This window comes from Labrus bergylta, chromosome 5 (assembly GCF_963930695.1).
Source record: "Labrus bergylta chromosome 5, fLabBer1.1, whole genome shotgun sequence".
Lineage (NCBI taxonomy): Eukaryota > Metazoa > Chordata > Actinopteri > Labriformes > Labridae > Labrus > Labrus bergylta.
The window spans coordinates 3085924-3109314 of NC_089199.1; the positions used below are offsets into that span (position 1 = coordinate 3085924).

At 42.2% G+C, this 23391-nt stretch overlaps 1 protein-coding gene across 1 annotated transcript in view; it reads left to right on the top strand.

The window, feature by feature from the left end:
- The window catches only part of rassf5 (Ras association domain family member 5), a 31135-nt gene that overhangs the window by 3020 nt on the left and 4724 nt on the right, over nt 1-23391 (top strand). The window contains exon 2 of the mRNA XM_020634305.3: nt 15069-15196. Coding sequence (XP_020489961.2) covers nt 15069-15196 — 128 coding nt within the window. The remainder of the gene's footprint in view (nt 1-15068; nt 15197-23391) is intronic.

Genomic DNA, 23391 nt, shown 5'->3' on the forward strand with positions numbered 1-23391 from the left:
TTTTCTGCACACATAATGGCACATGCATGCCTGCTATGTTAGAGTATGTGTGTGTGTGTCTGCGGTGCATGCTGAGCTGGCATTGTGTCAGCAGATCTCTGACTGTGCTGCAGAGTAAAGTATGAGATGAAGCAAATAAAGAGAAGTATGGAATGAAATGGGCCAATACAAAAATAAAAAAGAGGAATAGAGCTGATGGAAAATTGAGAAAAATAGAAAGGAAATGATAAAAAAAAGTGGTTGGACTCTAGGATGAGAAAAATAGTGGAAAGAGCTGGAGGAGAGGTGGAGGGAGGCAGAGTGATGAGGAGCGATGGAGGGCTAGAACGAAAGCGATGGGAGAGAGAGCCGAGTGAGGGATAGGGGAAAAGAGCGAGAGTTTGTCCAGCACTGTGGAGCTGTCTGATTTAGTGTGCTATCAGCAAGAACTCAGTGGAGCGAGAGCAGAGATTACTAGAACACTATTCACACACACACACACAGTGAAACACACACGCAGTCATGAGTTTTAAGGGTTTTTTTGTCCACGTTAGTCCTTTTTATGGATCAAGCTAATTAGTTGTAGTTTCAACCATGCCAAGCATCTGTCCTCTGGAAACCTTTTTCTGCTTTTCTTTTCTTTTCTTGGAAAACGATCCGAGGTGATCGTGGTGTACAGTCCCGGGGGGTCACCAGGACATTTGTTACAAGCGATACAAATTTAGGCATGTCAGGGTATTTTTGTGGGAAGAAACAAAACCAAAACTGCCTGAATAGAAAATGGCACACACACACACACACACGCTCTTCTTTCAACTACACCCAGCAAATGACAGGGAGGGAGAGACGGAGGCCTTGCAGCCATAAACAACCATCACTCTGCAGCTTTGTCTTGCTGTATGCCTCGTACCTCCGTCTGTCTTTCATTTATCCCCCTCTCTGTATGTGTGTTTGCTTTGTTGTATCTGAAGCTTATAGAAACAGAGATTCAGTTCTTCTCACCCCCCTTGGGACATGGAGAGCTCGCAGGGACGGTTGTGATGTGGCCTTGCCCCAACAGTGGATTCTGTCAATCTAAAGCCAGAGGTCCCTGTCTCATAGTCTGCTATGTGTTGTTGTGTAATCCTCTGAATGTGTTCCTCCTGCTGCCTTTTGGCTGTGGTTCTGCTGTTTCCTAAATCTTTATTGCTCCTCGTGGGGGTTTGCTGGGATTTGATTTTCAACAAGTCACTGCTAGTATACAGCAGCCCCCCACTCCACATATGCATAAATACACACAGCTGAGAGCAATTTGTAGATTAAGGCCCTAATGGTGCATAAAAAATAAGCATATTAGCACCATGTCAACATGATAAGTGTCAGTCTATGACTGCTTCTCTTACAAATCTGGCCCATGTCGGGTGCTACTTCAGTGATACATGCACAAATAAAGTGTAACAGACACAGTCACAAAGCTTTATGAATCCAGTGCATTACAGTTATATAAATCTGTACAGTATTTAGATTGTATCCTGTCAGTGGCTTGTTCATCTCTCCTCTCATGATCTGATTTGTCGTCTCTCCGTGCTGAGCTGTTGGGCCAGTGAAGGCAGGAAGAAGCCAGGGAGTAATGGTTGCCTCCTTAATCCCAGCTCTGGGTGTCTCTGGTCTGAGATTATGTCTCAGGGATTGAGCGGTTGGGATTACAGACAGAGTCAGACACCAGATTAATATTTAATTAAAGCTCTCGGGGAGTCATGCTGTCAGTAGTACCAGTGGTTCCAGTCCTCTGACACACTGGGTTTGGTGGTCCTCTTATTTCCTTTTTCCTAATCTTCCTAAAGACATGCACCTCTAACTGTATATAAACTATATCTACATACATACAGATTAGGTGTGGGAATCACAGTGTAACACAAAACATGTCGCACTACAATACGCAGTAAATACTTTACAACACAAAACAATGTAGTTGTCATATTTAAGACATGACATGCTGGAAGCATCTATTGATGATCTGTTCTGATAGTCTACAACCTCCAATACTTCTGAAAATGTCAGTCAACGCACCGATCCAATGCCGTAACCAGTTAGCCCCAAAAAATCAAATTGGTTGTAGGCAGCTTGTTGTGTGACTTTAACAAACAGCATGCAGAGCTCAATATTACACAAAGCCTGCACAATCAGATTTATCACTTTTTGTGTAATCTGTTTTTGATAACACTAGTATTTGGGAGGCATTCTGTTTTGGCTGAAGTAAAGGTATCAGAATCACTATTTGGATTAAAAAGAACACCTTAGTGACATCAACATCTATAGTTATCACAAACAATGAAAAGAAATATGTTAGGGTTGTTGGTCTAGTTTACAGTTCATAAGCACATGAGGTGGGATCGTTACAGAAAATCCCAAGTATGTTCTGTTTTTTTAAACAATTGACTTCTTGTTAGTATGCAAGAATCTAGTTAACATGGTTAAAAAATTGGACGCGTGAATGAATTGCTAAGGCTGTAAGATGTTATCAATGAATGAAAACATCCAAAGTGAGGTCCCCATTGTTCATTCTGACCCATATGTGCATTCTTACTGGTATTAAATAGAAGAATAGTTTCTCAAAGTTTGCATGCTGGAATCAGGAATCAATTAATGTTTCAAACAGTTTATGAAATATCAAACATTTCTACTCTCTCTACTTAATCCCCTTTTTTTGTTGTAACATTGGAAACCTATGTAGACTTAGAAACTATTGAAAGGGGCCATGTTTGCAGAACACAAGGTGAATGCTCTTGAGACCAGAGCTCCTCTGAAAACCATTTCCCAACAGGAAAAGTAGCATTTTCGAATGCTGTTTGTTTGTGAGCAACGTCAACCCTGCATGTCAACTCTCTGGTAGTTCTCTCACAACATTATCGGGGCTTAAATATTTGCATGAAGTGTGGAGCCTGTTGTTATCACAGTGCAGATGTGTGGGGTGGTGTGCTGGTCACTACAGAGACACACACACACACACACACCACACACACACACACAAACCTGCACAGTAACCTTCCCAGTGTTTTTTTATTATGCCCCATGGCATTTCTCATCTCTCTCTTGAGGGTGTTTTCTTAAACCCCGTCTTTTCCTTATTTCAGCCCTTCCCTTCATCTACACAGTGAAGACTTTGTCTGAGAAACCCTTTCAGCCATGTCACATTGGTCCTCTCAAAGCTCCATTCACTGTGGAAGAAGAAAACATGGAAGGAGGGTTGTTGGCTCGTAACCTTCTTTTCCCGGCATACCAGAGCTGTTGCTCTGCCAGCCCTGCTGAGGATATAGTTTTAACTAGCCAAAGACATTCCTTCAGAGCTCATATGTCTTAGACTAGAAACAAACAGAATCAAGAAACAAGGCTGCATTAAAGGCTATTGAACACATGTTAGTCACTGTGCTATGTCTCACCTTTTATATTTTTGCTCAGTTTCTTAGAAAAAGGGAGAGACACCCAGTCAGCCATTGATGTACATCTTTGGACCCATAAAAATGAAGTGAAAGGATTTTGTGTGTGTGTGGTAATACCTGCATGGTGTTTGGTTTTGCAGAACAGTGGGGATTTTCAACCAGGCTATATTTAGGTCGTCCTTGGTGGATAGTGATAGGTGGACTGCAGAGGAAGAGGTGGATGGGGCAGAGAGGATGCCACAAAGACATCCTCGAGCACTTATTAGAAATAGATGATTTGGGGTTTTGTAGGTTAAAAACACTTCGTCATACTTGGTGCATCAGTAAAAACAAAAAGGTGACATCATAGCCTACACCTCTTATGTCATTCATTGAGATTATGTCATGTACTTGAAAGTGAAATTGGTGAGCACATCCTGTTCCTCCAAACTCTTCATCTTTAAAAGTAGGGCAGAAAAACTCCCGGTGGCTCTCCTTCTCTCTTTCAGTCTCACAGTGCGTATTAATAACAGCCAAACCCACACACTCACATGCACACGCTATTTTGTGTGATGCAAGATATGTAAATGTTTTGGGGTTGGACTGGATTGGCTGACTCATTATCCTCCACCACCGGGCTGGAGGGTTTTCACACCAAGGTAACGGGAGAAAAGGGGGGAAAAGAGAAAAGGTGGAGTCAGTGGTATGATGTTTCTGATCTATGTTCTCTATTTCTGAATGAAGTGTGTACAGTCGGCAAGCAAGGGAACGAAAAGAGAGCAGAGAGGGGACTATGGGGGGGGCTCTGTCTCTTTAAGCTGGCTGTTTGTTACTGCAGAGTGTGTGGGTGCTGCAGTAGAGAGAAGTAGGGGAGAGAGAGAGAGAGAGAGGATGAGGGCGCATTGATAACAGAGAGACGTTAGAGAGGAACAAGTCGTACAGCAAAGATTCCGGGGGGCTCATGTCTGCACACTGAGGTGCAAGGAAAGATCCGTCAGAGGAGAAGAGTGTGAGGCAAGTGGAGAGCTGTGTGTGGAGCACAGGTGGAGGGGTGGCAGAGCGAGCGGAGAGGGGGCTGTTTATTCGGAGCGTGGCACCAGTGGCAGAGTGGCTACGCTGGGATGGCAGAGGGGGGAACTGGGGGGGCTGGCGCTGGGGCAGCCCTCAGAGGGACAGGAGCAGCCGTGGCCAGGAGAGGAGGGCCAGCGAGGGCTACACACACAGGACGGCGCCCGCCGGGTGGTGCCACCATGCTCCGTCCATGGCACAGATAACATCACCTGTCCCGGAGAAATCAAAGGAGGAGGCTGGGTGCGAGGGAGTCGAGGGCATGGGAGTGGCCTTTCTCGGGCAGGTGCAGCTGCGTCTGGAGGAGGTCAGGGGGGATTCTGACGGGGAGGTCGGCAGCGCTTGCTTCGGTCAGGTGTCACGGCGACTGGGGCGGCTGCTGAAGAGGCTGCCCAAGTCTCGCTCCTGGAGTGATGGCCTGCGGATCCTGAGACGATCGTCCTCTAATGGGTCTCTGCTCACCACCTCAGGTATGGGGGAAAAACTTGAGTGGGACCAGTGAATGGAAAACTCTGATTTGAGATTTAGAAGTTGAACAGTTGGCTGTTGATAGGGGTCAGTATTTTGGAAAGAAAGGAAAAGGTGATGAGTCGACAGGTTGAGCCGGTTTGGCCTCAAAGGTCGGCTGTGGGCCAAAATAGTTGGGTATTGTGTGCATCAGGCCGTCTATCTGTCAACTGCGATGCTCATATGCCTGGTTACTCTTTGTCTATAGCAGACCATCCCCACTGGAACAAATGATCTTTACCTCTTGCTTTTGTTCTTTGTGTATAAGATTGTGTGTTAAATGTGAGGATATAAGCTGCAGATTGTCATAAATTACAGTTTGTTCTACATTTTTCATGCTTTGGACACACACACACACACACACACACACACACACACACACACACACACACACACACACACACACACACACACACACATAAAACCTACATCATTTGAAACTGTCTGGAAAATTCTACCTAACTGGATTATGTTATCGACTTTTTATTTGAAGCAGGATAGGGAGGTAACAGTGAGCCTGCTGGAAGCTGCATGGTATTGATTTTTCCCATATTTCCTCTAAATACGTAGCAGGCTAATGATGTTTTTTTTTTTTTTTTAGGGAGGGTGATGTAAACATAATGTAACATAATCTCAAAGTGCGGCCGGGTTAAAAACAAAAGAAAGGCAGGGAGCAAAATGGCTGGATGCTGCAGAAGTATTTATCCATTCACAGCATTAAACTGACAGCTGAACAAAGATGTCACTTCAGCTCTTTTGTGTGTCTATGATTGTGCATTTAGTGTGTTCCCTCCTGTGAGAGCTTGATAAGACACTGACCAAACATGACTCAGGGGGGTTCTCGTCATTTGCTTACCGCTCCACCTGAGTGACGTCATGCTGCAGCCTTAAATGCCTCATAGAAAGCCCCAGCAGCTCGAGCCTGGGTCAGACAGATAAAGTGTATTTTTAGACGGTGCTCCCTGAAGGAAACCCAGTTAATCTTTGTTAGAATTAACTTGCCTGAATCAGATTCCCCTCTTCCTCCTCTGTTGCTTCTTTCATCTATTTTTATCGTCTGTTGAAGGCATAATCCTGGATGCTGCTGTCGGAAAATTCCTATCAGTTGAATTGTTAAAAAACTAGTACCATGTTTCCTGTGATCTCATGATTTGAGTAGATAATATGTTCAGGAACAAGGTTAAACTACTGTCTATTCAAATATATAAAACTTGTTTACGTATGTTGAAGAGGGCAGATATTTTGCAGCCCTTAAAGGCTTTATATGTGATTTTTTTGATCCAGCAGATGTCGCCTTTGAGCACCAGCATGAAACCAAAACAACTCGCGCTGCATTGTTGTGTTAGCATGCTAATGCTAGCGATCTTTATTATGCTCGTATCTTCACACTGCATGTAAATTTACCTGAAATGAGCGTGATCTAGAAACACAGTTAAGCAGTGAGTACAGTATGTTATTCTTCTTTTCTCTAGTCCCTCAATTAAACAACTTTTATACGTGAGGGGAGGAGTCAGCCGGCCGTCCTGGCGATGTAAACAAAGTGAAGATAGGACTCTGAAAACTCTGAAAACATCACAGACAGTGGGACTCGGGTGTTACACCCATTGTAGACAGTCATGACTCACAGAGTTATTTTCAGAGGATATACTTGATTTATATTACATTGAAGTGTGAAAAATCACATAGAAACCCTTCAAAGGACAGGAAGTGTTAAGTACAAAGTATACACAGTATGACTTGCTCTGTGGCTCCAGAAAGATTTAAAATATCTGAAACAGAAAATAACACTGATGATGTCATAGATCATCAACATTGGCAGAGCCTGAAAACATTGAATAGAAAGTCTGTTCAAAATGTGCCATTGGGTTTTAGTGAAATTGACCTTTATCAAGCATGGAGGGTCAAACATTATTATCAAATTGTCTTATGGGAAAAACAAGCTATCAGGGGTTGTCTTCAATCGACTTTTATATATAAAGTGACAAAATGTCAGTTTATTTAAGCCACTGCTGCCTGGATTTTAAGCAATTCATATATCTCTATTGTGGGTCCCCAGACTTTACCAAACAACTTCAAGTAAGTCTTAACTTAAGACTTAACAACTCACTACCTCAAGAGTTCAAATGTCCAGTCTAAATAAGAAATAACAAAAATAAAGGTAACATCTACTTGTGCGTTTTGGTGCATCTTCTGGTCTTAGCTGCTGTATTTTTGCTTGGCCATGAAGATAGTTCAGCTGCACCCATATGCAACACAGTGGATAGACTAAGCCTTTAAAGCCTCAAATGAAGCATTGACAGCGTGAATCTTTGTTTGTTTGTTTGTTTGGTTAATTTAAGGAGCGTCTGTACCGTATAGTTTTGACAGATGGAGGAACTGAGGGAGGGGAGAGACGCTGCAGTGATGGAGTTAAAACAAGATACAGTATCAAATATAAAATTATCTTTGTGCACAAACACAGATGTCAAGGTGAGATGGGATAGATTTTATTATGACAAAGAGGTTTTATTTCGTCATGTCTTGAGTTTTCTTGGAAGCTTTCTTATTAATGGTGTCTGAGCGAGTGTGTGAGAAAATTAGAGTGAGACATTTTGATTGATAATGATGGAAAACGAGGATGGAAAGCAGTAGTTTTGAGTAGCATGGCGAGCATTTGCACAGTAGGAGAGGATAGATAACCCACTCTAAATGAGCTATGATGGGATCAGACCGTCTAAAGCCCCCCCAACAGACCCCAAAGCTGCTCCTAATTCCCTCATAAGACTTGCAGAGCTCCGTTTAGATTCATTAGCCACTGTGTTAATATCCTCGCCCCCTAATTTATAGCTACCGTCCTTAACCCTATTTACCTCCTCCCTCCCTCCCTCCTGGACCAGACAGGGAGTAAATACAATATGTCCCTCCCTCGTGGTTCTATCTGGTGCCATGCAGACATCCTCCATGACCTGAGAATCACGACTAATCTGTCTGTCCCACACCCACCATCTCACAGGACAAACAAACCCACGTCCACTATCTTCAAGAAAGTTACAGGAAATGATGCAGAAAAAGGGACAATTTTCCGGCTGCTTGGTCCCCCAAGAAAGATAGGATTGAGATTTTTGGAGAAACACGACCATGAATCATTTAGAAGGCTATAAGAATGTCCTCTTTGAGAGCAGATTTCTCGTCCATTTAACACGCTGTAATCGAAGCTCCTCTTCCTACTCCTGTTCCCTCGCTGTTATTGACCCAAAGTGCAGCAGTGGAAGTTAGCTCAGCCACCACATATAGATCCCTGTATCTAAGCTCCTTTATCTTATTTCCAGTGATGTAGTTTCCTGTGAGGCCTCTTCCTCTGTCTCCTACTGTGTGCATCATCATCGTCGTCTCGCTCTGTCTGGAGGCCGTGTCACTTTAGAAGCAGTAAGACTGGAATGATGTGATGACAGACTGAGACAGCCGTCGAGGCGCTACTGAGGCCAGGCGACACATAACAACACAGCCCTTCTTTTTCTCCTTCTTCTTTGTGTTGAAACAACACACAAAGACTGTAGACAGGGCTGCTATGTGCATGGAGGAACAGATACCGATGAGTGTTTATGGTTAAACTTCATCGCAGTCATCTCTTGGGAGTCCTGTCTGTGCATGTTTTATTTGAATGTGTGTTCACCAAAATAAAAGTCTCTTGTATATGAAAGACTCTTATATTAACTACAAATTGCTCCTATGCACACAAGACATATATAACGTTTAACAGTTCCAAAGACACAATTCAGACGTAAGATAAAAAATGTAGAATTGAAGTGGAACAACCTGATGTTAATATAAAAAGTACATTTCTTCAAAGCCAGTTAAAAATGCTCTTTAAAGGTCTGACAGCTACAGTTTTTCCTCCTTTGAAAAGGTCCATGAGGTTATTGAAGTTTTGTTTGCGACTGAAACACTTCAAAGTCAAAGAGAACAGAGTACGGAGAGGCCTTTTTTGCTTCATCAGTGCTGAGACAAGAAATAAAAGCTTTTGGGGGGATTACTGTGTAGTTTCCAGCATATCATTGTACTTTGTCTTCTTCAAAATAAAAGCTGTTGTCACCTTCCTTTAAATTGACTTGAACACAGTTTTTCCTGATAAATCCCACAATGGGGGGAATCAGCCTCTACTGCCTTTAACATCCAGACAACTTCCCCATTCATAAGACTGTGTAACGTTGTACTTTCCACAGAACAGCAAAAGGGAAACCCCCTGCAAGTTTGAGCATGGAGGGGGCGTTCCTTTGGCATTTAATCGACATTCAGATGTAAAACTGGTACTTTCTGCTGACGAACCCCCTTCGCTTACTTTTGCTTTCATTCTCCTCGCTCATGAGTCTCTGTGATTGTGCCCTGCAGTGTCAGCAAGGCGCGCCCGGCATAACCTTCACAGCCCTTGTGGGTCACTGCATGACTGCTGCAGTTTCTCCAGCTGCTCATTAGTGGTCACATGCATGCTGGAGAATCACAACGAGGTGCACAGACTTCACCTACTGCACCAAAGCATGTACACACCTTTGTATCTAGAGACGGGTAATGCTCTTAATAAATATAAAGACCTTCTATGTATTCACCGAGAGCAGAACCTTACACCTTTATTGTAAAAACACAAAATGAAATGACAGGTTGAGGTTTTTTAAAAATCCAAAATCCACATGATGGCAAACTATAAATTGCTTTCACAAGGACGTTTGCAAAAAATATACACCGTCCCACCATGTACTTTGTTTTTACAATATGGAAATGATGATCTCCTTGTTGCGTGTGTACAAATACAGTAGCTGTGTGTGTGAGTGAGAGACACAGTGTCTTATCAGTGTGGGAATAATGTGGATCCTTGACTTGCTGACAGCAGTGTGTGTTATTGTAGGTGTACACCAGGTTTTCAATATCAGAGGGTTCCTCCCAATTTCCTTGCGGTCCACCCTGCAGCAATTCCTGTCTTCAAAATGGCTTATCATGAGAAAGAGCATGCAGGGCCTCCTTTTCTCTGAGTATCAAAACATAATTTCTTTGTCTTTATACCTAAAGCATATAAGGTTTAAAGGTTGTTTTTTTACCACTAGTTGCACAGTGGAGCTTTTAGGAGGTTCCACTTTTCTATTTATCATCACCTCTGTTGTTAGAATATGGAGCCAATGTGGAAGTGCAAAAAGCTGCAGTTCCTCCTACTGATGCTGACTCCAAAAACCAAGGAACCCCCTGCCAATCTTTAGATCCTGTTACTGACCTTAAACTGTCGTCTTTGTTCTAGATGGGCAGGTTTCAGCAACCACGATCAGCCCGTCTCAGCCCCACCTTTTGCCTACTTCTCGATTAGATAGAAGTTAGTTGGAATCAGCATTTCCAATATGATAATGGTCATCATTGGGCTTCATTACGCCTCTTTAAGAAACCAATGGGTGAGACTGACTGAGACCACATCCATGTTATGTACAGTCTATAATCATGATACAGAGCACGGGAATACAAAAAGTGTGTTTGTCTACTAAATCTCCTCGAGTCCTATAGGAACATTTTGAACGTTTGTTTACATGCTTGTTCCTTTTCATGCCAAGATTTAAATGTGAACGATACAACTCGTGTCTATAGAAATCTGCCTGCACGAGGACACAGAGGATAACGGTATCAATCCTTTCAGCCAACTCTAAATAAAAAAGTGCAGAAAATCACTCGTGTTATCTGAGGGTGGATAAAGTAAATGAAGGAAAGGAGCTTCTCTCTTCCTTCCCCTGTGTGCTTCCTCTCTTTCTCTCTTTCTGTGATGACCTCTAAACTGTCATCAGAAGAAGCACCCCTTATCTTAACTCGACTCTTTCCTAAACACATCCCTTCTGTCATCGAGGCGCTGCAGCCCTGCCCTCTTACTCTCCCTCTCTGCCAACCGGCCTCCGTCACAAACACATGATACTCATTTCTACCCCTTCTCATGGTGTGACCCCTTAGGTGTCACAAGCAAAGTATCCTTTATCTGAACATTCCTCATTGCTACACTTTTTTTTCTTTTTTTTTTTGATTCTCTTTTTATTGAATGGTTTTTTAAAATTAAAACAGAAACAGGCAATGGGAAAAAAATACAAGGAAAAACTCTAAACATAAATTATTCAGAGGCTATATGTTCCCAGGCCTGTCTGCAAGTATATTATATATATATTTAGTATATTATAATATTCCCCTTTTCTTTTTTCTTCTTCTATTTTTCTTTTTCTTTCTTTTTTTCCCCCCATATATGACTCAAGAACAGTTGTTTAATCGCAGATCAGAGTCAATACCGAGTCATATCATAAAAGAGAGAAAAGGGCCCCAGATTATGTCATATTTGTGCACAGCGTCTATGTTGCTGTATGGTTAGCCAGTTTGGCTATTTTTCCAAGTGCATGATACCAGTCTAGGGTGGTGGGAGCTGAAACGTCTCTCCATCTACAGTATATTAGCTTTTTAGCGACTGCAAAAGCTGTAGCCAGCCACTTGCTGTTAGTTTGAGATTCGAGTCTGGAAATTACACCAAGCAGGCAAACTGCAGGGACTGGGTCTATTTGCTTACTTATTATGTCGCTTACTTTTTGACATACCTCCACCCAGAATACAAACTACTAACACACAGGATGAAATAGGGGCCAAACCCATATTTCTCCAGTATATTAAACAGGTAACCCCATTCCACTCTGTCAAAGGCCTTTTCAGTATCTAAGTGCCAGGGTAGGAGATGGGGAGTTTCTTTTTGCCCACTTTATATTCAATAGATGCCTGATGTTATCAGAGCTGTGCCGTTGCCTAATGTAACCTACTTGGTCTGGATGAACCAATTTAGCTATTACCCGTTCCAGCCTATTAGCCAACACTTTGGACAATGTCTTAATATCACAATTTAGAATAGACAAAGGACGCTTGCTTCCGCAAAGCAAGGGGTCTTTATCTTTCTTGGGAAGAATAATAATTGATGCTGTATTTGAAAAAGTGGAGAAAGTGCCAGTTAGAAAAACTTCATTGTAGTGTGCCAGTAGTAGGGGTGTTAGGCCGTCCATCCCAGGTGATTTGCCGGGAGCCATTTGGATGATAGCTATATTTATTTCTTCTACTGTTATATCTCCCTCTATTATACTTTTTTCCTTAGCATTGATAGATGGTACTTGTATATGATTTAGAAATAGCTCCATCTTGTGGTTAATACTTTCATGGTCAGATGGGGTTATTTCTGATTGGTATAATGACTCAAAATATTCCTTATAGGTGTTGTTTATTTGTTTCTCATTAGTCAGCACATTGTCATATTTATCTTTTACAGCTGTAATTATGTTCCTAGTTTTTACTTTTTAAGTCTGCATGCCAAGAGTTTAGAAGCTTGTTCACCGTCCTCATAAGATTTTGCCTGTGTTGTGAACAACGCATGTTCCACTGACTTTGCATATAAGGAGTTAAGTTGAAATTTGAGACTGGTAACCTTCCTAATATTTCCAGTTATGGGATTCAGTCTCAGCTTCTTTTAATAATGCTTCCAATTTTAGTTGCTTCTCTGTCTCTTGTTTCTTCCTTCTGGCTTGAAATCCCATTATCTGACCTCTTAAGTAGACTTTTAAGGCCTTCCACAATATACTCGATGAGGACACTGAGCCCATGTTATGTTCAAGGTAGTTGTCAATTTCAGTATTAATAATCTTGCACAGCTCCTTGTCTTGAAGTGAACCCCCATACATGCGGCAGTTAAACTGCTGTCTGGATTTTTGAAAATGTGTGATGGCAAGTTCCACTGGACTGTGGTCTAAGATATGCCGACTCCCTATACTGCAAGAAAGAGTATTGTCCACCCAAGGCTTGCTCACCAAGAAATAGTCCAATCTGGAGTGTGAATTCTGGGGTATTGAATAGAAAGTGTAATCTTTCTCTGTCGGATGTGTTAATCTCCATATATCCACTAATGCTTGGTCTTTCATCAGAGTATTCAAAGCTTTTTCAGCATTATTTCTACCTTTGCTAGGAGCACAGGGCGATTTATCAATAACTTTATCCAATACAATGTTAAAATCCCCCCCCATCACGATAGGGATATCTCCCAGCGCTGAGATGTGGTTATTAATTTCATGGAACACAATACCATCAGAATTGGGGGGCGCATAAATATTAATAAATGCCATTTGGATGTTGTTAAAGTTTTTTGTGAGAAAGAGTTACCACCCCTCTACTTTTGGTATTATATGTGCTGGATGGCACTTGGCCAACCCATTCCCTTCTCAGTTTCATAGATTCTTGTTGGAGAATATGAGTTTCCTGCAGAAATAATATTTGACAATATTTTAGCAAAATTCATTATTTTTTTTCTTTTAATAGGCTGGTTTATCCCTCTGACGTTCCAAGTCATGAGATGTATTGTACTATCTCTACTCATTACTGGATGTGGCATTGTATTTATCAACTTTTGACCGCCCTTTAACAGAAAAGATACTCTTTGCTACACATGTCCCCTCCCGTGTTAGTACACCTTGTCCTCATCACTGCTTTAGTAATGAGGTGTCATATTTTTCCATACCAGTACAGACGAGTACATGTTTTTTTTTTCTACCACTAAAAAACTTCTAAACAACAGCTTTTTATTATCTTTCACAGTGGTTATCAAGAATTGGTTGCCATGGTTACAGTGTTGATGCTGAGTGTGAAAAGTGCAGTGGTGTAAGCAGGTCAGATTAAGACTAGTGTCAGTAAACAGAAAACCAGCAAGGCGTAGTTCAGCTCTACTCACGCAGCACTGAAACAAAGACGTCAACAGGAAAACAATGTGCCTTTTTTTAAGCAGATATTTTTGTATTTTCTTCAACTTGTTTAAATACTTTGATGGTTTCATTCGATCTATATGTTAGTGTGCTTTTAGAAGCACTCCTTCTTGAGGACCACAATGAGAAACTGACTCAGTGTTTCCTTAAAACAGCAGTCCTAGTTGCCTATGTGTGTTTTTTTAAATCGTCTTTTTCTTTAGCATGGATTATCTCATGAGCAGAGAAGTTAGATGTGGGGCTGTTTGTCTCGGGGGAGAGCTTCCAGCCACAATAAAGTCTACGCTGCATAAACAAGCTGAGACCAACCAATGTGGAGCCACATCAAAAAAATGTAAAAACAGTGGACTGTTTTGGAAAGTTTTTCTTGGAAATACTTTCCATCTTTTCTTTCTTTGACAGAGCAGTAAGATGTGATATAACCAGACCAGGGTTTCTGTAGTGGTGCAGTATATTGGAATGTTTCCATACATTGTAACAATACAGTCCATTATAAAGTGTATTGGTAAATAGTAAATGGACTTGAGCTTATATATCACTTTTCTAGTCTTCTGACTACTCAAAGTGCTTTTACACTGCAGGTCACACCTACACATTCACACACTGATGGTAGAGGCTGCTGAGTAAAGAGTCCATCAGTATTAACTCATCCATTCATACACATTCACACACTGATGGTAGAGGCTGCTGTGTAAAGTGTCCATCAGTATTAACTCATCCATTCATACACATTCACACACTGATGGTAGAGGCTGCTGAGTAAAGAGTCCATCAGAAGTAACCAATCCCAATCATAAACATTTATACGCCACAAACGAAGCAGCGGGAACAACTTTTGTGTCTTCCTCTGAAATACCATGCTTATTTTGTTGGACTTTGCTTAGTATTTTTCCTAACATCTGATTGGTTAATTAGATGTATGGTGGTGGTTTCAAAGGTGTAATAAGTAGGCTAAAGTTTGTGATTTTCACTATTTCTCAGTTTATTTGATTTTTGATAATATGAGTTGTAACTGGATTTTGTCTGATAATGGCTCTAGAATTATTATTATCTAAGTTTATTCTTCACATGTCAAGTGTATTTTTTGTCAATGAATTCCCACTGTACATTGTGACTGCGTGTCCTGCTTTAACCACTAGATGGAGCTAATATTCTGTATAAAGGATGACTTAACATGCTGGATTACATATTTTTTTCAAACACACACACACTTGACTTATCACATATCAAGGAGGTTACATTAAATATATAATCAAATTATTCTGTCCTTTTCAGTGATTGGTTTGTGTCCTTATATTATAAGTGGTCTTGATTCCTTATTTGTTTTGTTGTTGTCCTTCAGACTGCAGCTACACCTGTCACCTGGAGTGTGAGAGCCAGGTTCAGCTCGACTGCAACCAGAAGGACAGAGACTCCAAAGAAACTCCATCTCCCAGAAGCCACTGCTACTCCAAAGCTGCCCGGCACAAGGTGGGCATTTTTAAAATACAAAAAAAAAATCATCATTACTTCTAAAAGGATGCTGAGAACTCTCTGTGGTATTTCAAAGGCCACTGTTGAAGAGCAAACACATGATCTAACATGGAGTGTGTCCAGCTCTTTATAGGAGTTATTTTGCAGAGGTGTACATGAGTCTCTGGGTAATGGGAGGGTTCATTCTGCAGCATCTCTTCAGGTCTGAACTTTTACATAACCGTCCTACTCTTTCACAACATGCTGTCCCTCCTCCTGCTCCGTGGTCTATTTATGAATTTAAATATGCACTCATTTGCCTTTTCTGGTCACAGAGTGTTCTCAGGACAGACTGCGATTTGTCACTAAAGCACGTGATGTATCTCCCTCTCTCCTGCCCGCTCTCTTGCTCTCAGAGCCCCCCTCGTCTTCTTCCTCTCGATGTGCTCACTTCCTCAGATGCTCTTATGCAATGAATGCAAACTAATTAGGTTAATCTTAGTTTCTCAGCAGGGACCTCCAGTACAGTGTGGTGTGTTAGCTCAACACTTTCTCAGATCTTGTGTACGCCATTGGAATAAATTTAGTAACATATTTCAGTATTTAATTTCAAAATCTATCATTACAACAAGTTATGCTCTCATACCATATGTGCCACAGGATATCCAGTGATACAGTTATTATGTAAAAATGTATCCTCGAAATAGTGCTACACCCACAGTTTGTGTCATCACATGTGTGATACAGGACCCAGAGAGAGTGTGAGTCTGCATGCAGCTCTTGGCATCCAAGGCTGAGTCACCCACTCAATACAGTCCATACAAACACACCCACACACACACACATTTGGATTACCCCTGCAGCTGTATGCTGGATGCTACTGTACTCCCAGGGGGCAGATAACACACAAAATGAGACCCTTGGTAGTTTGCCAGGGGGTGTTAGAGAGCATACAAAATACACACAATCCTTGAATGTTTTGAGGGGGAGTCACGAGAAATGGAGCGAGCAAATAAGCAGAGTGAATAAATGAGCACATTTAACCCAATGTCCAGTGGCCACACTTTAAACTGTGTTTGTTCCACAAACATGCTCCTGTTTTATGCAAGCCAGATCATTACATTCATCATTTAGTTTATTCTTCACTTAGTCATATTAAGCTTAAACGCTGCCACTACTTCCTTTCTAGTTTAATGACTGTGGAGTTAAAGATAAGCTGAAAGTCAGATTTAAACGAGTGTTGATGATGTCTGTCTTAGAGGTATGTGAACTCTGTGACTAACACTCTTGTTTGTTTCATAGAGAGCACTAGTACTGCAGACAAGAGGAGATGTGACAGTTTATTTCCTGCAGCCCTCTTTCTCCCTTTTTGCTCTCTTTTATAGCTGCAGCTGTTTGTGTGCTGTTTTCCCCCTCTGTCTTTACTGCTCCCTATTGTGTGCATCAGCAGAAATTGATCCCTTTTTTAACCCCCAGTAAACCCATACATGCAGCCCAATGACCAGGCTTTATCGACTTAGCAGGAGTGTCATTCAAGATGTGTGTGTGTGTGTGTGTGTGTGTGTGTGTGTGTGTGTGTGTGTGTGTGTGTGTGTGTGTGTGTGTGTGTGTGTGTGTGTGTGTGTGTGTGTGTGTGTGTGTGTGTGTGTGTGTGTGTGTGTGTGTGTGTGTGTGTGTGTGTGTGTGTGTGTGTAGCATCCTTCTCCTGCAGTGATTACACTGATGGAAGCGAGGAGCAGAGCTACTGGTAATCAGTCTTCACCCACCTCAAACCTGACAGCAGGACATTGGAAAGAGACGTGTCTGGGTAGCTGAAAGTCATATACTATACATGCCAATATTAGAATGTGCAGAAATACACATACCCATCATTAATCCCAGCAGGGAAAGGAGCATTTGATGCTTTTTGATGCAGGGGTCACTGCCAGAGACAAAGGGCAGATTGCAGGGTCAGTGAGAGGTTAGAGGTCATTGTAATCTCTATTTGAGGGGCAATTCATTATTTTCCTAATCTCACTTTGGGAGCTGCAAGACCTCCCCCATACTCAACCAGAAGTGATTGTGCAATTCTCAAATCGACTCCACTTCAATTATAAGGCCTATTTTATACAAACATGCCGCCTGAAATGCGGGATTGGTTTAGAAATATAAGCCTTAATTATAGCACTGTCCTTTGTAAAAGTTCAACTATTTCAGTAAATTTTGACTGAAAAGCAGCCATCTTCCCCGGCCCTTCTACTGCTTCCTGTCACTGCTGCTCTCACGTATGTAAAACAGAAGCTGTGAGGCTTCATATCTTCCACTCATCAGCGTCTCTCTCTCTCTTGTTCTCTCGCTTGCTCTCTGTGTAACAGGAAGTGGCCATGCTCTGCAGGGTGCAGTCTCTTGCAGGACGAGAGAGAGAGAGAGAGAGAGAGAGAGAGAGAGAGAGAGAGTGGAGGGAGAAGGGGGAGGGTGCTTGGAGGCTGATAACCACAGATGGTTGAGCAAGGCTGCTAGAGAGTGAGGGAGCAACGACTAGCAGACTAGGAGAGAGTAAGAAATGGGGGAGAGAGAGGCTGAGTGGGAGGCATCCATCTCTCGTTCTGGTTGTATCGCCAAAGCAACAGAGGAAGAGGAGGAGAGAGGATGTAATGCAGAGCGTCTTGTTGCTGCTGCAGGAGGACTCAAGGGACGGATGAATGCTCAAGCACTTAAACGCAGGCATAACTGAGCTGCTGCTTGGACTTGCAGTGAACTATTCCTTGTTTGGTTTCTTTGATTTTTGATTTTTTTTTTGCTGAAGGATGGAACTAAGGTGCTGTGTTGCATCATGCATGTTTGTATGAACATTTGTTTGTGCGTGTAACAGGCTCTCAGGTGAGCAGGGTTAACTTGAAACCAACCTGTAAACTGACTCCATGACACAAGTGTGTGCTTGTGTGTGTGCATGAGGGTCAAATGTACACGTGTGTTTGTTCAGCATCAAACCAGGTGAATATAATGTATGGTGTGTTTTTGACACCGGTGTCAGAGCTATAACACACACACACACACACACACACACACACACACACACACACACACACACACACACACACACACACACGTCAGGAGGAAGTGACAAGTCTGTGCTTTCTCTCGGATTTCCTGGTCCCCTCTCTGGTGGCACGCAAAGCGGCTGAATCTGAGCCGAGTTCACCTGTCTCGCCCCCACAGGTGGGACTTTAACTCTCTGGATGCATCAGCGGAGGAGCTCTGACTTTTTCTGGATGAGTAAAGGACAGTTAGAAGAAGCGTTTAGACTCTGATTGTTGCAGCTTGGCACATCAGCCAAGTGTGTTTTTTTGAGATATACACGCACTTCCTCAAGCTGTCAACGTGCTCCTCTGGTGCCGGCGACCCAGCCTGGACTTCTCCATGACTGTCAACACGGTGCTGACCCCTTCCATGACAAGCAGCAACAGCATGAGCAGCGGGTACTGCAGCCTGGACGACGAGAGCGAAGACTTCACTTTCTTCACAGCCAAGACCTCGTTCTTCCGCCAGCCGAAACACGCAGCTAAGGTACAAAAATGGGTATATCACTAATGGATCTATAAAAGTAACACACAACTCAGATTGGTCAAATTGTAGGGTGTTGAAGTTTGGCTGGGAAAAAAGCTGCCATTTCTATCACAAACATACCAAAAGCAGAAGTGTGGAGAGGAAGTGGGGTTTGTGCACACTTGGTTCAGGCCTCTAGGTGTGTGTGAGTGTAGGAGGGGGTTACTGTCATACATCTGTTGTGTAACATTGATCTCCCGGCCTCCTTGTCCATCAACCTTGATGCCTTTTGGCAGATCATTTATCATTTGAGCAGCTCTTTCAGATTAAGCATCAGAGAGATGAAATGTCTGCTGTGTTTTAGCATGCCGCTGTTGACGCTAACTTAGAGGTTTCTCGGAGGCTTCATCTCTGGAGTTTGTGGGAGAGGTTTCCTTAGTAACACAGCTGATACTATTGCACCAGAATCACTGTAAGTGAGTGAATTTCTGTCTGTTAAAATGTGTGCGTGCGTGTGTGTGTGTGTGTATGTGTGTGTAGAGTGAGTACTTATCTGTAGCAAACCACTTTCCCAGTTACCATGGCAACCTGTGGTTTAGTTGGCACACTTTCTGAGGATTTGGTTTTGCTCTACTGTACATTCAATTACTCCACACAGAACCCTGTCACATGCTATAACTACAGTTTATACAGCTTTACATGCACCGCAGGAGGGGCTTCTCCCACGATGCACTGCAGGTGATAGAGTACATTTATGTAGAGAGAAGTGTAACAGGCAGTGATTATGGTTGCTGGTGTAGCCTTCTGAACTGCAGAGACATTTGCATTCATGTAAAATATGCCCAGCTCTCGTCTTACTGTCTGACAGAGCCTTTGGTGTCTGACTTGGAGAAGGTTTAATCTCTGAATAATTGACCAGCTGTGTTGTCTAAGTGTGTGTGTGTGGAGTTAGGGTTGCTGCTGTGTTGAGACAGAGGGGTATCAGGGTTGACTTGTTGGGCTGCCAGCTGATGAAGACTGATGTCTCTGTCTGTACACAGCCAGAGAAAATAGTTTGACATAAACTGGTTTGACATAAAAGTGTTTGACATGAAATGGTTTGACACAGTCTGCTTTGGATCACAGGAGGGAGAGAGTCCTCTGGTCGAGCAGAAGCCCTACAGAGAAAGAGTCCTGTTTTTCTGTGTTTGAATATGAAAATGAGATATGCAAAGAGCCACGTTGCATCATGTGAACAGACAAAATGATCATGTAATGTGTGTATTTGGGAATGTAAAAAAAAAGTACCACTGTGTTCAATTTGCCTTCATGTATATGCTTTTATGTACACAGACACACAGGGAGACACGGTTCATTTAAACAGTGGAGGAGGAGGAGTTCAGATCCTCTTTCTCTATGAATTATTTCCAGAGCTGAGCCTTTTGCTCCAGATCAGGCAGCCAGCTTTTATGTGTTGTGCATGTGTATGTCTGAGCTGAGCAGGGGGGTATGACCCATTCATTCTGTTCAGCTTTTTGATGCAGTCAAATTAATAAATATCATTGCTGTGGGGGATCTCCAACACAGAGCAGATCCCCTGCATGTGTAGAGGGCTACAACTACATTGAAAAGCTTGGGTGAAACTTTAAGAATAATCATAAACTTGTATTTGTATTTGTAAGATGAAATGCATTGAGGGTCAGAGAATTTTCTTCTTCTATGTGTATGTGTGAGTTTGGACAGTGGAGCTGTGACCTACCAAAGGCATTGTACAAACATGCACTATTATATGTATCTGTTCATGTGTATTTGTGCATGTTTGTATGTTATTGCTGAATGCTGTTGACATTTTTTTTCTCTGTATTTCAGTATTTCTTTTCAGTAGTTTCATTCTGGCTGCTTTGCTCTGTCCTTAATCTTGGCCTGTTGTCAATTGATCATAGAGTCTAGTGTTACCTGAAGATCATGATGTCAAACATGCAACAGCATGCTTACACACAAGCACACACACACACACACACACACACACACACACACACACACAAGCAGGTTAAACAGATGAAGTTATGAGAAAGTTCAGGACAGTTTAAATGTTGTCAGATCATGCACACAGACAGGTTTGTTTTCATGCAGCACTTCTGCAGTAGATGACCTCTCTTGTCTGTTCTTATCAGGGTGAGAACATCAACACTTATTCACGTCACCCAGAGGCGTGTGTGTGTGTGTGTGTGTGTGTGTGTCTACATGGCATGTGTGCGTATGGTGTTACCATTATGTAACAGACCTAGATATCTTACACACTTAAGCTGCTTTGAGTCTACCTGACTCACACCTTCGAGCTGGATTAATCAGTCTGGATGTGTCACCTGTAATATTGTTGTTGTTATTGTGACAACAGCAGTTTCATCTTTAAGTGCACTTCTAACCAACGGTTTGATGTTTTCTGGTACAGTAGCTCCACTCTTTGCTAACATTCTGTTTCTTGGGAACTTAAAATTGGATCTTCCCCAAGGCAGTCTTGTACTTAGCCCCAGCCCTAAGTCTGGAACAAAGCCCTCATGTCTGGTGTTTATTATATTAGGCTCTTATTTTACATTGAATATCGAGTAAATTCACTACACATCCGTGTAAACAAAACATATGAACAGTCTCAGACTAGGCGACTCAGACACTCTGGCTTTGGGGCATTTCCTCTGGTTGAGGACTTCAGATTTCTGTCATCTAAACTGAACTCATCAGCATTGGTAGTGACTCAACTTTGTGTTTTGAGTTCATTTCAATGGAGGAGAAAGCATATCAAAACTAAGTGCTGTATGGGGCACAGATGGCCCACAAGTCATTCCCCACTCTCCCCCCTGTTTCCTATATCAACTGTTCTGTCAAATAAAGGCAACAAGTCTTTAATAATTACCTTTGTAAAAAAGAAAAGCATAGTCCTGAGAACTAAAGGTCTATTTTTCAATTGCAGCCGAGATCATTAAATAATTGATCCCCGTCCTTTAACTAAAGCATTATTCTCACCTTAAATCAGGATTGTCTTTTCCTCAGAAAAAACAATCCAGGTTTTTGTACATACTGAAAGTCTGTTTGCATAACATTACATTGCATCCTTCCTAATTTTCCTTTAAAACAAAAAACATTTATGTAATGTCACTTAACTTGGTCTTAACAAATGCAATGAAAAGATGTCATGTCAGAAGGTTTGTTGGTTGGGAGGGTTCAGTGACCTCTTTTCTGCCCCCCTTTTTTTTTTTTTGGCTTGAGCCAATTGTTGTATGATTGTTGAGCAGTTTAGACTTTGGTGCTCCTATAACGTACGATCAGACAACTTGTAGTTCTTAAATTCTGTGTGTGCTTACCGAGGAACACGTCATTAATTCACCATGAGCGAGCACTTTGGCACTTTGAACAGGCAGAGGCTTCAAGCAGAACCCGACTTGTTAGTCAACAGTCATCAGCCTCAACTGGTAAAGCCCCTTGAGTAGCTCTAAACATCTACGTGGCAACACAACAGAGGTGCTGCCAAAACAATACAAACATAAATACACTCTTATTACCATGCATGATTCAGTATCACTCCTTTAATTTGAAGCAGTTAAAATGGAGCTCTGCGAACATGAAGAACTGTGGGATTGTAAATGATTTCTGTGTTTATCATCCCATCACAAGGTATATTTGTCTAATGACTGTACCTCAAAATGCAGGGTAAACCGTAAAATACATTTTTACTCTCTCTGTTTCGGTGTTTTGCCGGCCATTGCCCTCCCTCCTGACCCCATCCACAGGGGCAGTGCTTGTGCTAGGACTGAGTGGAAATCTCAGGGGCGGAAATCTCTCTATTGTCCCCTGACCACTCTCACTGGTATGCAGAAAGGGAGGGCAGGGCAATGCCTCTGATACATTTAGAAACTTGCATACAAACGCAGGAATTCCTGCAAGTTCTATTCACTTTGTTGCTTCTAACTGGGAGGAATTTCAGATACAAGTCAACTCCTCCATGTCCTTCAGATTCTTCACATAACCCCAACTGTTTATCCACCAGAATGTTACTACATGAATGCATTTCATATGAATTTCACTTCATGAATCAGACGCCTTAGGGACAGGATCGTAAACTCTTAAAATCTAAATGTGGGGCTTGAATTACTTAATTTATGACCTGCAGTGACCACAGTTGCTTTGGCTTCGTTCACTGCTCTTACATGGCAGAATGCACATGAACCTTTATTATAGGACAGTCATTTTGCGGCTGGCTGATTATAAGTGTAGAAGAAGAAGATAAAGGCAACAACTTAAAGAATGAGCTTTGGTGGTCACCCAAATGCACAATAAAAAAAGTACTTCCTGTTCCTTTTCACACATGGACACAAACACACACAGACACACAGTTCTGTTGGCATCCTTCAGATGTCAGCCTTGAAATTTTAAATGTGTCAATCTTACCACCTATTTTTTTTCCTGAATGTCATCAAGGATAAGCTAAGCTACACTTGCAGTGTGTCTGTTTATTAGCACTCAATGTGCCTCAGTCCATATGTATGCTCTGCACTCACAGACACCCGCACTCTGCATCTGCACTGAATGAAAACAGTGACATCATCACACAACCCGAGGAGTCCCCTACAGAAAAGAAGCCTGGCCTGTATTCACTCTCTCTCATTCTCTCTAACTCTCTCTCTCTCTATCTATCTCTCTCTCTCTCTCTGCCC